Source organism: Equus asinus, chromosome X (assembly GCF_041296235.1).
Source record: "Equus asinus isolate D_3611 breed Donkey chromosome X, EquAss-T2T_v2, whole genome shotgun sequence".
In the NCBI taxonomy this organism is placed as follows: Eukaryota; Metazoa; Chordata; class Mammalia; order Perissodactyla; family Equidae; genus Equus; species Equus asinus.
Window position 1 is genome coordinate 50,463,648 of NC_091820.1, and position 17,897 is coordinate 50,481,544.

Genomic DNA, 17,897 nt, shown 5'->3' on the forward strand with positions numbered 1-17,897 from the left:
TTGTTATTAACTGAATGTTTGTGTCCCCCCAAAACTCATATATTGAAATTCTACCCCCCATACAAATAGGAGATGGGGCCTTTGGGAGGTGATTAGGATTAGATGAGGTCATGAAGGTGGAACCCTCATGAATGGGATTAGTGCCATTTCAGGAGTCATAAGAGAGCATGTTTCTCTCTCTGCTCTCTACCATCTGAGGTTACAGCAAAAAGATAGTTTCCTAGAACGCGAACTCTCACCAGACACCAAATCTGCTGGCAACATGATCTTGGGACTTCCCAGTCTCCAGACTGTAAGAAATAAATATTTGTTGTTTATAAGCCACTCAGTCTCTGGTACTTTGTAACAGTAGCCTGAATGACTAAGAAATTGTATTGTAATCTTATTGTATTGTAATCTGATTGTCTAAAGACAATGTGTCAAGAGTAGGAAGGGGCCTGAATGGAGCTGAGGAAAAAAGAAGCCTAAGAGTAAGAATTGGTCAGTTTAATCAGCAGCAACAGGATTGAAAGTAGGAGGAGGATGACTAATGTATTTTCATTGCTTTTTTTGTGTGTCAGGCACTTTACCAGGTAATACTTTACATGTTAGCTCAGTTAATCTGCAAAACCACCTTGTGTAGTAGTACAATTATTACACAATTTTTCAGAAGAGGCCTCTGAGGCTCAGGGAGGGGAAGTGACTTACCCAAGACCATATAGGTAGTTAGCTAATGTTAGCTAGTAAACGGCAAAGCCAGAACTAGAACCTAAGTCTCTCTGTGTTCTACTCACTGGAGGCCCTGGGCATGTGAGTTCCCAGAAGGGGAGGCTCTGCTATGGGGCAAGGAGAGATCACTGGCTTATTTTGCAGCCTGGGGGAAATAACTCCTGAGTTCATGAGGCTACATGTGTGAGGATTCTTGCTGGGCAGGGGGGAGAAGGGACCCTGGAGGAGGGGATGAAGAGCCTGATCCCTGGACAGGTCTATCTCCCAATGTGAATGAACAAACTGGCATTCAGTCAGACAGCACAATTTTTTGAGTTAAGTTAGAGTCAGTCTTGTCCTCACAACTGATCAGATCAATGGCAGCTAGAGCCTGTACTCCATAGTGCTGTCCAGAGCCAGGCATCCTCTCTGATACCTGTGTTGTTTTATTTTAACATCAACAGGGCATACTTTAACCTACTTTTTAATAAGATGGTTCAGCCATTCAGGCTCAGACAGGGCACCTTTTTTTGTTTTTGAAGATATGCCACTTTTCCTTTTATTTGTAGCTATTACACAGCAACATCACACACATAAAAGATTGAAGGTTTTTAATTTTAGACCAAAAAACTGTATCAACCAAACATCTTCAAACTGGAACACAACTGTAGAAGGGGGCCAGTGAGCAATTTGGCCCTGGACTAAACAAATGGCAGTGAACATCCTGATGGGGTCATACACCCATACCCCAGTGGTATGGCAGGTTCAAGATAACACACAACAGGAAGTTTAAGGTTAATCATACATACTGTTGTACCTTGGCAAGTTCAGACTTGAACTGCTGTGGCAGTGTCATTCTATAAACCTGGGGCTAATGAAAAGTCAGGTTCTCAAAGAACCTACGCAGCTTGTATTCTGATTTATACATCAGGTGCATGATGTCCAAAGCAGACATGTGGCTAACATTAACACACTACAGACAACATTGGTCATACAAATGAATCCTACTTCTAAAGCTGCCTGATCAATACATCCCAGGGAAAAGGCCAATTGTTTCACCATCACTTTGGTTTGTTATCTCTGGCTTAACATACCTTAAAGTCCTCATGGCACTTAGCTGGACAATATCAAAGTTAGAGATCTAGCACTAAAAGAGATTTTTATTCTTAGATAAATTCTCTTCATCTGAATGCCCAAATGACTTGTGAGACTACATGCTACTAAAGTTAGAGTAAACACATATACATACATAAATACTCTTACTATAAGCTACATTCCAAAAAGACTGAACATGTTAGCTGTTCCTAAGCCTGAGGCACTGTTAACTAGAATACAGAACATGCTCTGTTTCAGAGCTAGAATATGTTCTCTGCATGCCTATTGGCATTCACAAATTACAGAAACAATGGTGTCTGCAAATGTGAGTGAGGCGGAGATGGTGGAGATACTTTATGTGAACCAGTGTGTCCAACTGCATGTGAGGTGGGATCAGTGACATTGGTATTTGAACAGTGAACACCTAGTGACTTTGGTGTACATATTCTCACCTTACTGGTGAGGGGTCCAATGATGTTTCAGCTACAAAGAGGCAAAGAAGGGGCTCAAGACTCATCTGCCTTAGGGATTTATTAAGGGAAGAGAATACCACCCACCATCCTTAACCCTTTAAAAGAAAAACAGATCCAGGACCACATACCCTATCAGAGAAAAGTCTTGACAAAGAAAATATGCAACTCAGAGCATTCTTAATGAAAGAGTTTCTGCTAATGTAAAAGATAGCCTTAAAAGAAAATACATCAGCCACAGTACTACCTGGAAAAGAGGACATTTTCTGGACCACATGAAATCTTAAATAACTAGAATGCTGGTCATCCTGGACTGGCATATGCTCCTTTGCTTAACTCGCCAGGTATATTTCTGTTTTACCTTCTCTTCCCTCCTGCCCTCCCCGACTCACCTTTTCCACAACTGATCTTCTGTGAGGGCTGGTGTAGGGCCCTCTAAAGAGTCAGAGTACAAAGCTACACAAATGGTTGAAAGGCAATAAAGCTTTGGAAGAGAAAGAGGCTTTCAGTCCCCTCCCCCCAAAGCTTTAGAAAACACCAAGGGACAGAGCACTGGACTTTGGTTTCACACTGGCCAAATTCTGAACATGTTTTTGTTTAGCCCCAGCAAGACACACGGGCCTAAAGCAGACACTTGCTTTTAAAGCACACTTGCATTTTGTGAAGACAAGTCACAAATGAGAGCATGTAACACGCTTTTACTTGCACTCACATCTAAAGGAGACATGGGCTGCCATGATTGGTAACAAAACCAATACTTCCTATTTAAGGGGAAGGCACAGACTGTTGGTCTCACAGCCAGGGTATCAGAGAAGACATGTTCAGTATGGCTTGAACATTACTTTTTTTTGTTTTTCTTTTTTGCCTTGGAAAAGCTTCCAGGCTGCCATCAAATGCTTTGAAAACAGAACTGCCTTTAAAACGATAACAAACTAATAGTCCTTTATAACCCCAAATCTTTTCTGTTGTCTTTTGTCTGTTTGGTGTCACCTAATAGCCAAACGAATTTTTTTTCACGTTATATAAGAAAAATAAGCCCAAAGGGAAAAGTTTAAGGCTTAATCCATGTCTACTTTTTGTTTTATTTTAGATGTCTATATCAAAAGTCAGGTCTCGATTTGGCACTTAGAAGAAAGTAAACATATTTGGTTGGAATCCTATCTGCCTGTACTATACATAGAATTCTGGGAGGGAGTGGCCTGAGGGTGGAGGAAAGATTTGGTACAACAGCTATCACTAAATCATACACACTGGGAATTAAGAGAGAAAGTGAGAACAATCTTTCTAGGTACAAACCAATCTAAAGTATAGTATACCCATTTTGAGAGAAGTATTTTTCTTAAAGGTAATTTACATTTCCCTGTGCAACTGTTTGAAAAAAAGCCATTTTATGAAATGCTATCCTAGAAAGATTTCCTGGTGGTATATCAGAGTTTAATAGCATCAGGAAAAGATGTTATGTGTTTAATAAAAGCCACTATGTAACAAAGATCTGACATAGTTATTAAACTTCTCTTTCTGCTAAATTGGGTCAAGCTTAAATATTTAGCAATTTGGTTTGAAAAGCGCCCCTTAAAAAGATTTGGATTCTTTTGGGTCAGAAGGGTTCAGGGAAAGATCTTACTTTCAGTGAAGTATGAGGTGTGTCTCAGACAAAATGTGTCCATACATGTTGACAGGAAATGACAACTGACTTGGTAGTAACTGAACACAATTTCTAGGGTGACTTTCCAAAGATAACTGTGCCCAGTATATGCACCATAAGCTTTACATTCTTGCCCTCTTAGCTCTAAATAGAGTTTCAGGTTTTCTTTCATATAGCAAACCATATCCCTGAATCTATTCTTTAAAAAGTCAGACCACTAGCTGTTAACTGAGGTTGGTTATTTGGTTATTTTATTTATTAACAGGAGGAATCTGTCATTATACAAACTAAGAAATAACTAATGAATTTAAAAAAAAAAAAGGTGTGCAGAATCTGAGCATGGCCACAACACAGGCACAGGGCCTGCCTCATGCTTAGAAAAGAGAAGTAGTGACCCCAGGTCCATGAAACTTGTGTAGAAAACAGGCAGAGGTCAGGTTAGTGGATGAGACAGTGGCAAGGGGTTAATTGCTTTCCTATTTAAGTGGGGCAGTCACATGAGAATGGAATTTCTGCTCAGGGAACTGGAAGGGTAGGACAGTAACATTTCTTTTACAGCATAGGTGCTATATGAAGGTATGAAATGAAAGCCATTAATAGATCATCTTTTCTAGTACACCTAGCAACTTTCCTTCAGGAGTCTATTCTCTATTGCTAGGCTCCTGACTATTGATAGCCACTGGATTTCTACCAGTACATAAATATTTGGATTCCACTGAACTTTTTTCTTCTCTCAGAATTTCAAACCCAACTGTGAAACAGGGAAGTGTTTGGTGTTAAGAGTAACTAGGGGATCTTCATAAGGCTTTCCTTAGCTCCATGTATGTTATATACAAGCAACAATGGAACATGTTGGAGAATAAAAATAATAAAAGACAAAACAAATTGACCTCACAGATCTTTAGGCTGAAATTGATTCCATGGACTTAGATCATTAACAAAATAAGACAGCCTTTTTGAAAATTTTGTTTTTGCTTTTGGAAATACCAGTGTGGCTCTTTACCACTTCTCAGGTTATAACTGTATTGAAAAGACCTTTTCACTGTTGATTAATTTTGTTTTGGATTTAAGAAATAAGGTTTGGTACTATGTGCTGCCCTTGTACAGGTCTGTAGAAATAAACCTTTGATAGTAATTTTATTTGCAAAGACTACTATGTCTTGCCATTTGTCTTTTTCCTTTCCCCAAAACAACCTTAACACACTATATCTGGAATATCATGCTAGTTAATAGATTGTAAAATTCAGATTGAGATATGGGAGAAAGCCCTGGGTTTAATAAAGCAAGACCCAGAATAGATTCAACTGTGGCAGATGATTAGTACTGTCATTCTCTTTGACAACTTCCTTCACAAAACCAGGGTTAGATGAAGCCTCCAAATCAAAATTATTTGCACAAATCCCAATTTTTTCCAGAAGTAAGAGTCAAACAACAACTGGCAACATCTGATGATTTAGGTTGTATAAGCCAAGGACCAAATTGTGGGAAGAGGGGGAACAAAGAAGATACAATAGGAAATCACCTTAGTCCATTAAAATTACAGAAACAAGGCAGCGATCAAGAAAAGGTAAGTAGAAAAATGGCCCATATTTATAAATGTAAAAGACTCAAATGAATTAGTTCTTTAAAAACACAATTAAATCAGCTACCAAGAGGAGGTAAGTAGAAAAATGGCTCCAATTTACATATGAAAAAAAGACAACCAAAATGATTTAGAGTTCTTCCTCTAAAGAGGAAGGTTCTTTCTGGTCCACAGTTTAGCTAGGGGTAAGAAATAAAGGAACTATCCTGGCTCTTCTCTCCCACTTCTAACACTTAAATTAAAAGGCACTTCTTTTCTTACAAAGAAAAGTAACTAATAAGGTGATCCTTTAGAGACGTTTGTGTTTACAACTGGATGTGGCAGTAACAGAGATGGCTCTTTCACTAACGCATATCATTTTTGAGCTTAAACCAGGCACGGAGTATTTGGAATACACATCTTAGGTGAGGATCTGGATTCTGTTGGCAATGGAAATGTTGACAATATATTGCATGACCCAAACTTCCTGAATCCTACCTGACTCCAGCATGTGGAAGTGGGTAAATCATAACTGAATATCTAATAGGAAAGTGTACAGCAAGTGTATCAACCCCAAGGGGAAAATCTAGTGTTTAAACAACAAGGAACACATATCTTCTCCCAGGGGTATTTGGGCCTGCTATAAGAATGAACTGTTTTCCCAAAGTGTACATTAGCACAAGGTGATAAACCTACTAGATTTTAAAAGTAGTGCCAATTGTATCTAAAAATCTACAAACCTGATGTCATGCCTAGAGAAGCAAAACCACTGGTCTTCATAAAAATACCTAAGAAGGAAAACTCAGATGGGCAAATAGGCCACGTGTAAGCCTGGGTCTAAAGCACTGAGATTTTCAGTTGTCTTCTGATGTTGAGAAACTATTAATCAATGTTATTAATTCAGACCCTACTAATTTGGAATTGATCATTTTAGAATGTAGCAGATTCAAGTTTACCTATGGGCTATCTGTGAAAAAAGGAGTTGACTAAGTGAGTATTACAAGACCTAGCTGGGCTGTGGGTTGAGGAGAACAAGTGTTGTAATTTAATAAAACTATTTCCTTATATGTTCTAAACCACCAAGCACCCATGCGCCCATGCTAAGAGTTAAAGATCATTTTCATTTATTTCTCAGGCAAATGTTGGGGTCTCTATTGGCAATAATGTTAGCTTACATCCTATGACTAAACATAACTGGAAGTAAAACTTTCTTTTAAACCCTTCTGCAATTCAGTTATCTGCCACACACTGTCTCTCCATCCCCTCAACAGCATCTTAGTTCTCCACTGTGACAATATTTCCACTTTGTTCTCAAGCTAAAGCAATGAGGGTGGAAAAGTAGAGGAGGCTGATTATTTAAAAAAAAATGGAATAATGGAACCAGCCTAATATCTCAGCTGAAAGGCAACATTTCTAAAGTTAAATCCCATTCTAGAACAATAACATATTCTTTCTTTTGCCTATGTTCTGGGCTGCTTGGCTTGCATATACTGGTCACTTAATCAGTAAAGGCCCTAAATCCCATTCCAGACTTTTAATGGGAAGAGAGGTGCCCTGGTCTCACCCATTTAAACCAACTGGAAAAGCATAACCTTCTTTGGAACAAGGATCATTGTGGGTGCTGCAAGCGCACCTAGTATGGAAGCAGATGAGTAGCTTACTGTTGCTTGGAACAGTCTGCCTCCTTGATGCTGGCCTTGGAGATGCCTATGTCCGCAGAGATGTCCATGTGCCCAGAGAAGCCCATGGCCCCAGAGGTGCTGATGTCCCCAGAGAAGCCCATAGCCTCAGAAATACCTGAGTTGCCAGAGATGCCCATGGCCCCAGAGATGCCCTTGGCCTTGGAGTTGCCTGTGTCTCCAGAGAAGCCCACATCCCCAGAAATGTTTATGGCCCTAAGGCTGCCCATGATTCCACAATAGTCACAGTAGAGATCTGCACACTGGCTTTTTACTTGATCCATCTGAGCTCGGAGGCCTCCTTCCCTGGACAGGGTACCATTCTCCATCAAGGTATTCAGGTCTCCATCGATACCCATAAAGCCAAGAGGATTGGTCAAAGGACTTCCCAGATGCTGAGATAATAAATTCCCTAACTGAGAACAGGTACAGACTTCTGGTGGCTCATCATGACCTTTCAGTTTCTGTCACAGGAGTAAGAAATGGTTGAAAAGAATTAGAAACAGGAAAAAAACTAGGCAAATACCACATTGACCTGCAGGAATCTTACCTGCTGTCACTTACAGGATAGCAAATGACCTTTTGTCCCTTCCTTACCCCCAAATGTCTTTTCTTTATCATTTGACATAATGCTTTAAAAGCCCTACCATTAAAGATCCTCAAGGGTCTTGTATGTATAAAAGTCCTCTTTTCTGATGAACGCAATTTTATTACTGGGAGCAGGGAAGGCAATGGAGAGTATCACTAACATTTATTGAATACCTCTATGTGCCAGTCTCTTTTCCTATAGTATTTTCTTTTATACTTACAAGAATTCTATTAGTTAGGTATTAGATGTAGTTTACAGATGAGAAAACTGAGGCTCAGAGAATTTAAGTAAGTCACTCAAATTCATACATTTAGGAAGTGGTAGAGCTGGCATCTGATCCTGCCTCTTCTTAATGCCAAAAGTCTATGCACTGTCTACCACCTCATGCTACCTCCAATGGATATTTTCGCTTTCAAGGATAACACAATGATTCACTGATACTTTACAACAATGATTCTTAAGTTTTTGGGGATCATAGACACCTTTGACAATATGAAGAAAATGATGGATCTTCTTCTCAGAAAACTGTATGCATGCACATGTGTGTACATGAGACAGCACACACACTGTTTTAAGGTAAAATTTCAGGGGCTTCACAGATCCCCCAGTGGGCATCTGTGGACAACTATGGGTTTATGGACTCCAGTTAAGAGCTCCTGCCTTAGGGTATAGGCATATCATTTTTATTTTCCTGGAAATCGCACATATAAAAAAAAACAGTGACAGAACTTGGAGAGAGGAACTGAATGGGTAGGTATCTGGGGGAACCTTTAAACTTTTCACTTTGTACATTTTAGTATTCTCTATATTCTAACTTTACACTTGTACTGCCTTTTTATAAGTATCAGCAGGGTTATCTGGGTAATAATATTATGGACCAGTTTTGTTTTTATTCTCTGTATTATGAAAAGAATTTTAATAATTGTTATGTACATATTTTAAAATGAAGCCTTACATACTCATTTACTTTAGAATCAGAGAGTGATATGATTCTATGTAGAATGAAGCTGATTCCCTCTCAAGAATTAGGCAAGAATAAGTGAGAAGGCTGGATCTAGAGTAGGGACCTGCTCTGGGGGACTGGAGAAGGCTGCTAATAACTAAAGGAAGAGGCAGGAGACCCTAGGAAAAAGTTACCTTACTTCTCAGTTCTGCTTAGGGCTTGATCCTCCTGGGGCTGCTTGTTTCCCTTATTTCCTTTGATTTTAAGTCACCCTTCAGTTTTGCCTCTTCTTCTTCTTCTTCTTTTTTCTTTTAAATGGAACCAAGTAACTGACTATTGCCTCCCAAGAGGACATTCACAAGTTTGGGATCTGATATAATCACAACACATTTATTTTCATAGTAAAAGGACATTTGTTTACTTACCTTATCTGGCCTAAAGTAGGTCCACGCCCAGTTCCTAAACAGCATACCCTTTCCAAGAATTATTTTCTAAGAGGTACCCCTCCCCTCTCCTTCAAACACACCCTTAGGGATCCATAGATTCCAGAAGCAGCTCAGCATTTTCCATATTTTGAAAGGAAATCCTTGTTGACTTGTTTAACATGTAGTTAACAACAAGTGTCTGACTTTGGTTTTGCTAGTATCATAATGCAAAATCATCACATGTAGCATGACCAGTCAATGAACAAAGTTTGAAATCTACATGGGAAGGAAATGAGAATTTTTATAAGGTTTTCCTAATTGGAAATATAAACAATTTCATCCTTCTTATCAGTACACTGACAAGAGATTTTCATGTATTGAGGTATATGGGGTAACTATTCGGGTTCAAAACTGATTCAAATTGAACTAAAGAAGCCTGGCTTATGGCCTATTGAACATACATTGTACATCTGCTTTAACTATTAAAGAATGCACTTAAGATAAGAATGCATACTTCCCCTCCTAAGCTCTATTGGTAACGCCCTATTGGTAATGCCTGTATTAGTCTATTTCTCAACATCAGGGTCATGTTGACCTGCTAACAACTAAATACCTCTTTAAAACTTTGAAAGTGTATCCTGGGTGTGTTTAATGCATGTTTGTTGTTCTAAAAAGCTCCAAGATTGTACTGAAAACCACGCTTCTCCAGAACACTTTCTAAGGCCATCCCAGGTCATAATCCTCACTCTGGCTCAAGTAAAACTCACCTTATTTCTCTTATCTATAGAACAGTTATTGGTTATTTTGCATCAACAACACCCAAGATATTATTCTTATTCTCTTGATGGATAACATTTGCCAGTATAATTTCCCTGTCATCCCCTCTTCTTCCTCCTAATAATTCCAACCAGATCAAAAAAGGAACTGACCTATTTGTTTAACTAGCTGAGTGTGATATTTACTACTTTCTATGGGAAGTAAGAAAGACTTGTGCCTTAGAGCTTTGTAGACACAGGACACCTGGAAGCCATAGAGTATAACAAGCCTGCCAGGAAGCTTCTCACATGTACCAATTCAACTCCAAATGGGCTGGGCCTACCCAGAAGGGGCAAGAGGATCTCCTAAGACTTTTCTCCTCACCTTTTCCAGTTTGTGCACATCCGCCTCCAGCATTGCTCTCTGCTTCTTAATTTCCAGGAGGCTCTCTAACATACTCTGCTTGGGCTGCAGCCCTCTGTCAAAGCGGTTATACATCCCACACCAGAACCTTGAGTAAACAAAAGGAAAAAAACAGTGCATTAGTTTAGCTGGAGGAATAGATTACTCATGTTTTCCTTGTGCCAAAAAAATATTAGCCTGAAAGGGGGGCAGATCTCAAAAGTAAGGTAATTTTGATGACATTAAAAAGACTGGACACAAAGTTCCTAGCAGAAATATCTCTGCTGAAAGAGATACTTTGGACTTAAGCAAATTTGAGCTTCTTTTTAAAAATTAAACTTTTTATTTTGAGATAATTACAGATTCACAAGCAGTTTTAACAAATAATAGGGAGTGACATCAAGATGGCAAACTAGGAAGCTCCAGGCCCTTGTTCCCCCTGGAAACACTAAACAAACCATAGATGGACTGGAGTAGCTTTGTGGGAACTCTAGAAATCAGCTAAGAAGCTGCAGCGACCAAGTGAATGCCTATGTGAAGAAAAAGCTATACCCAAGAAACCAAGAAAAAGCTATACACAAAATGGTAGAAATATTCACAATGCTTTTGCTCATCTTTGCCCCACCCCCCTCCTCAGTACAGCATGGTACGATTGAGAGGAAGGTGCCCAATTCCCAGTTCCTCCTTCAGGATAGAAGGAAAAGAATGGAAGTTTCTTGCAATGCTCTGGCTTGTCTACAGGCACCCTGAGGGATTCATTTTTGTCTCATCCAACTTGGAGCACTGACTGGAATGGTGGCATAGTTTGCATATCAAGTTGGAGGTTACTCAAAGCAGTGGCAGTGAGAGCTGCAGGAGGTCGGCAGACCCACGAGTGCTGAGTGCCTGGAGGCAAGTGATTATGGGCAAATAAATAGAAAAGAACTTCCAAGCCTTCTAAGAAGCAGGGCTAAGATTCTTAAGGAAATTTAATATATTTAAAAGCAACCAAGTATATTGGGAATGGGAATAAAAGCACATGCACAGGCCTAGGGAAGACACATCTTCAGAAAAGGTTTGAGTTGACCCTGATCCTTTAAACTGGGCAAATTAGTGTAGGCCTTCCCCTGCAATGGAGCAATTCCTCAAAGACTGGGAGAGGTAGCTGGCTTTTAAATGCCAAAATTTCAAGAAAAAAAATGACAAGGCATAAAAAGAAACAGGGAAACATAATCTATTCAAAGAAACAAGATAAATATCCAGAAACTGACCCTAAAAAAACTCAGGTCTCTAGCTTACTTGACAAAAATTTAAAACAACTACTTTAAATATGCTCAGTAAGCTCAAAGACGACAACATGGACAGACAAATAAACAAAATAGGGAAACTGATTTAGGAATAAAATGAGAATATCATCAAAAAGATAGAAATGATTTTTTAAGAATAGAACGAAATAAGAATTCTAGAGTTGAAAAACACAAAAAATGAATGGAAAAATTTACTAGAGGGGTTTAACACAAATTTAATCAGGCAGAAGAAAGAATCAGCAAACCTGAAGACAAGTCTCTTGAAATTATTGAGTATGAGGAACAGCAACAACAAAAAAAATAAAGAAGAAAAGTGAGCAGAGCCTAAGGGACTTATGACATACCACTAAGTGAATCAATATAGGTATTCTGGGAGTCCTTGAAGAAGAAAGAGAGATAGGAATGAAGAAATAGCCAAAAACTCCACAAATTTGAGAACAGACATACAATATAAGAAGCTCAATGATTTCTAAGTAAGATAAATTAAAGATCCACAATGCGACATGTTAAAATCAAACAACCAAAGACAGTTTGTCAAAGACAAAGAGAGAATCTTGACAGCAGCAAGAGAAAAGTGATGTTACATACAAGAGAGCCACTAAAGGATTATTAGTGGATTTATCAGCAGTAACCTTGCAGGCAAGAATGCACTGGGATGATATATTTAAAGTGCTAAAAGAAAAACAGTCAGTTGTGAATATCTTATCCAGAAAAACCGTCCTTCAAAAATGAGTAAGAAATTATGACATTCAAAGATAAAGAAAAGTTGAAGGAGTTAATTACCACTAGATCTGCCCTAGGAGAAATGCTAAAGGGAGTCCTTTAAGTTGAAACAAAAGGACACTAGACAGTAACTCAAAGCTATACAAAAATATAAAGTTCTCTGGTAAAAGTAAACACACAGGCAAATATAAAATCTTGCACAATTGTAGTTTTGATTCTTAACTCTACTTTCAATTATTTTATAGGGTTTAAAAGACAAAAGTATAAAGAATAACTATCAATCTATGTTAATGGGTATACAATATATAAAGATGAACTTTGTGGGATCAATAATGTAAAGTGTTGGGGGGTCAGAGGTACAAAGGCGTAGAGTTTTTGTATGTGACTGTAGTTAAGATGTAGTAGTTTTCTAGGGCTGACAAAACAAAGTACCACAGACTGGGTGTCTTAAACAACAAAAATTTATTTTCTCATTGTCCAAGATCAAGGTGTCAGCAGTGTTGATTTCTTCTGAGACCTCTCTCCTTGGCTTGTAGATGGCCATCTTCTCACTCTTTCTTCATATAGTCTTTTTTTCTGTGTGTTTCTGCATCCTGATCACTTCTTCTCATAAGGACACCAGTCATAATGGATTAAAGACCATCTATATGAATCTCCCTTTATCTTAATTACTTCTTTAAAGGCACTATATCCAAATACAGTAACATTTGAGGTACAGGAGGTTAAGACACTAACATGAATTTTTTGGGAGGGCACAATACAGCCCATAACACGTTATCAGTTTAAAATAGACTGTTATACCTTTATGATGTTTCATGTAATCACCATAGTAATCACAAAGGAAATATCTATAGAGTGTACACAAAAGGAAATGAAAAAAGAATCACAATATGTCATTGAAAAAATCAACTAAACACAAATAAAAGTAGTAATGAAGGAAATGAAGGACCTTTTGTCCTTCATTTAGCTAAGGCATATAGAAAACAAATGACAATAAGTCCTTCCTTATCAGTAATTACTTTAAGTGGCAAATTAAACTCCCCAATCAAAAAGCATATATTGGCCCAATGAATGAAAACAAAACACCCAGGATTCAATTATATGCTATCTATAAGAGACTCACTTTAGATTTAAGGAGATGCATAGGTTGAAAGTAGAAGGATTGAAAATAATATTCATCCAAGAAGTAACCAAAAAAGAGCAGGGACAGCAATACTAATATTAAAAAAATACATTAAGTCAAAAACAGTTAAAGAGACCAAGAAGGACATTATATAATGATGAAATGGTCAATTCACCAGGAAGACATAACAATTATAAATACACATGCACCAAACATCAGAGCTCCAAAATACATGAAGCAAAGAGTAAGAAAACTGAAGTGAGAAATGGCTCTACAATAATAGCAGGAGACTTCAATACCTTACTTTCAATAATGGATAGAACAGACAGAAGATCAACAAGGAAATAGAGGAGCTGAACAAAAATATAACCCAACTGGACCTAACAGATATAAACAAAACATTCCACCTAAAAACAGAAGAATACATATTTATTTTAAGTTCACATGGAAGATTCTCCAGGATAGACTATATGTTAGGCCACAAAACAGGTCTTAACTGACAATGGAATGAAATTAGAAATCAATAGCAGAAGAAAAACTGGAAAATTCACAAATATGTAGAAAGTAAACAACATATTTTTAAAGAGCCAATGGGTCAAAGAAGAAATCAGAAGGGAAATTAGAAAATATTCTGATACAATTGAAAACAAAAACACTACATATCAAAACTTAGAAAATGCAGTAAATGCAGTGCTTAGAAGTAAATTTTTAGATGTAAGTGCTTACATTAAAAAAGAAGAAAGATCTCAAATCAACAACTTAGCTTTATGCATTAAGGAAGTAGAAAAAGCAGAATATACTATGACCACAGCTAGCAGATGAAAAGAATAATAAAGATTAGAGCAGATTTGAACAAAATAGAGAATAGAAAAACAACAGGAAAAAAATCAATGACACCAAGAAGATTCTTTGAAAAGATCAACAAAAATCAACAAATGTTAGCTAGATTAACTAAAACAAAAAAGAGAGAGAAACCTCAAAAAATTAAAATTAAAAATAAAAGAGGGGACATTACAACCAATTTTTTAGAAATAAAAAGAATTATAAGAGGATACTATGAACAATTGTATGCCAACAACATGAATAGCCTAGATGAAATGGATAAATTCTGAAAAAGATACAAGCTACCAAGACTGAATCATGAAGAAATAGAAAATCTGAACAAACTATACCTAGTAAGGATACTGAATGAATAATCAAAAACCTCCCAACAAAGAAAAGCCCAGGACCAGTAGGCTCAATGGTGAATTCTAACACACATTTAAAGAAGAATTAACACTAATCATCTTCAAACTCTTCCAAAAAATTTAAGAGGAGGAAACCTTTCCTATCTCATTCTATGAGGCCGGTATTACCCTAATATCAAAGCCAGAAAAAGATATTACAAGAAAAGAAAACTACAGACCAATGTCTCTTATAAATATTGATGCCAATTCTTCAAGAAAGTACTAGCAAACAGCATTCAACAGCATAATAAAAGGATTATACACCATAACCAGGTAGAATTTACTCCTAGTATGCAAGAATGGTTCAACATATATAAAATCAATCCATGTAATATACCACATTAACCGAATGATGGGGAAAAAATACATGATCATCAGAAAAAGCATTTGACAAATTTCAACAACCTTTCATGATAAAAAACACTCAAGAGGCCAGCCCAGTGACATAGTGGTTAAGTCTGTGCACTCCACTTTGGCGGCCCAGGATGTGAGGGTTCGGATCCTGGGCATGGACTTACACACTGCTTATCAAGCCATACTGTGGTGGCATCCCACATAAAAAAATAGAGAAAGATTGTCACAGATGTTAGTTCAGGGCCAATATTCCTCAAGCAAAAAGAGAAAGATTGGCAACAGATGTTAGCTCAGGGCCAATCTTCCCCACCAAAAAAACCAAACCAACAAAAAAAAAACACTCAACATACTAGGAATAGAAGGACAGCACCTCAACACAATAAAGGTCATACATAAATGGTAAAAGACTGAAAGCATTTCCTCTAAAATCAGGAACAAGACACGGATGCCTACTCTTGCTACTTTGGTTTAAAGTAGTCTACATCAAAATTAAAAACTTTTGTACATCAAAGGACACAATCAATAGACTGAAAAGGCAACCTACAGAATAGGAGAGAATATTTGCAAATCATATATCAGGTAAGGTGTTAATATCTAGAATATATAAAGAACTCATACAAATCAAAAACAACAAAATATACAACTTGATTAAAAAATCAGCAAAGGACTTGAATAGACATTTTTCCAAAGGAAGAGATACAAATGGGCAGTAAGTACATGAAAAGATGATCAACATCACTAATCATTATGGAAATGCAAATTAAAACCACAATGAGATATCACCTCATACCCATTAGGATGGCAACTATTTGGAAAACAAAACAGAAAATAACCTGTGTTGACAAAAACGTGGAACAATTGGAACTCTTTTCCATCATTGGTGAGAATGTAAAATGGTACAGCCGCTATGGATACCATTACGGTGGTTCTTCAAAAAATTAAAAATAGACTTACCATATGATCCATCAATTCCATTTCTCAGTATATATCCAAAAAATTTGAAAGTAGGGCCTCAAAAATATACTTTTACAACAATGTTCATAGCAGCATTATTCAAAAGAGCCAAAAGGTGAAAGTTGCCCAAGTGCCCATGGACAGAGGAATGGATAAACAAAATGTGGTATATACAATCAATGAAATACTTTTCAGCCTTAAAAAGGAAGGAAATTCTGACACATGCTACCACATGGGTGAACCATGAGGACATTATACTAAGTGAAATAAGCCAGACACAAAAAGACAGATAATCTATGGTTCTACTTAGACGAGTTATCTAGAGTAGTCAAATTAAAAAAGACAGAAAGTAGAATGGTGGTTGTCAGGGGATGGGGTGAAGGGGAAATAGAGAGTTGTTTAATGGGTATAGAGTTTCAAGTTTGTAAAATGAAAAATTTCTGGAGATTGCACAACAATGCAAATATACTTAACACTGTACACATAAAATGGTTAAGATGGTAAATTTTATGTTATGTGTATTTTACCACAATTAAAAAAAAGAAATAATAGGGAGTGATCCCATGAACCCTTTACCCAGTTTCCCCAATAGATAGTGTTATACAATATCACAACCAGGATAATGATACTGATACAGTCAAGATAGTAACAATTCTCTCACTATAAGGAGTACTGCTGTTGTCCTTTTATAGCCACACCTACCTCCCTTCCCTCTATCCCTCTACCCTGTTCTTAACCCCTTGTAACCATTAACCATTAATTTTCTCTTCTCAAGAAATTTATATAAATGGAAGCACACAGTATGTAACATTTTGAGATTAGCTTTTAAAATTCAGCATAATTCTCTGCAAGGCGTTGCATGTATCAATAGTTCATTCTTTATTGCTGAATAATATTCCATGGTTTGTTTAATTGTGAACAATTTACATGCTGAAGGACATTTGGGTTTTTTCAGTTTTTGGCTATTATGAATAAAATTGCTATGAACATCAGTGTACAGGTTTTTGTGCAAACAAAAGTTTTCATTTTTCTGGGATATATGCCCAGGAGTGCAACTGTTGGATCATATGGTAGTTGCATGTTTAGGTTTTTAATAACCGAAAAACTTTTCCAGAGTGGCTGTACTATCTTACATTACTGTTATATAAATGAGCCAAAGGTGGCCTGTGCATATTGGCCCTATGTTGTTCTTCATAGCAGGCTTGGAGCTGTTAGTTGAAAGGCCCACCAGTGCCAAACTCAAATCTTTACCCATCCAATTGTTTTAATCATAGCCCAAATAAGCAGTTTTTACCCAATTAAAGCCTACTTGCTTTGGATACCCTGTGAAACTGCACCCAGTATCTGTTAGCCATAGATAAGATAAATCTTGGGGCAATAACTGAACAGGTGCTCCAAACGACCAGGCGTGTATTGGGTCCTGCTAGAGGGTACTTCTCACCAGGACACTGCCTGAAGATTAGGTAGAAACTTAAACTCCTGGGGGAGATGAGATGGAGGGGAGGACCCTATGGAAGAGGACAGGTGCCCATTAGAGGGAAAGGCGCACAATACCATCATGATACTGAGGACAATAATTTATCCTGTTTTCCTGGTAACCACTTGCAAAGTAAAAAAGATAGAAAAGGCATAAGGGGAGGGCCAAGAAGGAGGGGCTGGTTCTCAGTTGGAGGAGGAGACATGTTCTCTCTCTTGTCCTGAGAGCCAGTCTCTTCTTAAAGATCTAACCCTGGAACCAAGTATAAAAGGGGCTGCCTGGCTATATAGAACAAATCTGGTGAGGAACAAGCTTCACCTAACAGAGGCTGAAATTAAACAATTGGTCGCCATAGTTCAGAATGGAAAAATGGTCTGAAAGATGGGAATGACCCACAGAGAAGGCTTTGGACCCCATTCCACATATTCCTTGTTGATGTAAACTTTTATGGCTTGGAGGGCTTCCCATTCTATGTTAGGCCTCATAAAGACCTGGACTATCA

At 37.7% G+C, this 17,897-nt stretch overlaps 1 protein-coding gene across 7 annotated transcripts in view; it reads right to left on the reverse strand.

Moving 5' to 3' along the window:
- MTMR8 (myotubularin related protein 8) overlaps positions 1–17,897 on the reverse strand; it is a 182,138-nt gene that overhangs the window by 37,713 nt on the left and 126,528 nt on the right. For 4 of the 7 annotated variants that reach the window (XM_070502048.1, XM_070502049.1, XM_070502047.1 and 1 more), the window contains 2 exons: positions 10,235–10,361; positions 1,282–7,601 (listed from right to left, as the gene is read on the reverse strand). In XM_070502048.1, the coding sequence (XP_070358149.1) occupies positions 7,116–7,601; positions 10,235–10,361 (613 nt within the window). In that variant the 3' untranslated portion in view covers positions 1,282–7,115. Of the gene's footprint in view, positions 1–1,281; positions 9,371–10,234; positions 10,362–17,897 lie in introns of those variants that run through there. The other 3 variants (XR_011499631.1, XM_070502052.1, XM_070502051.1) reach the window with 2 other exon arrangements.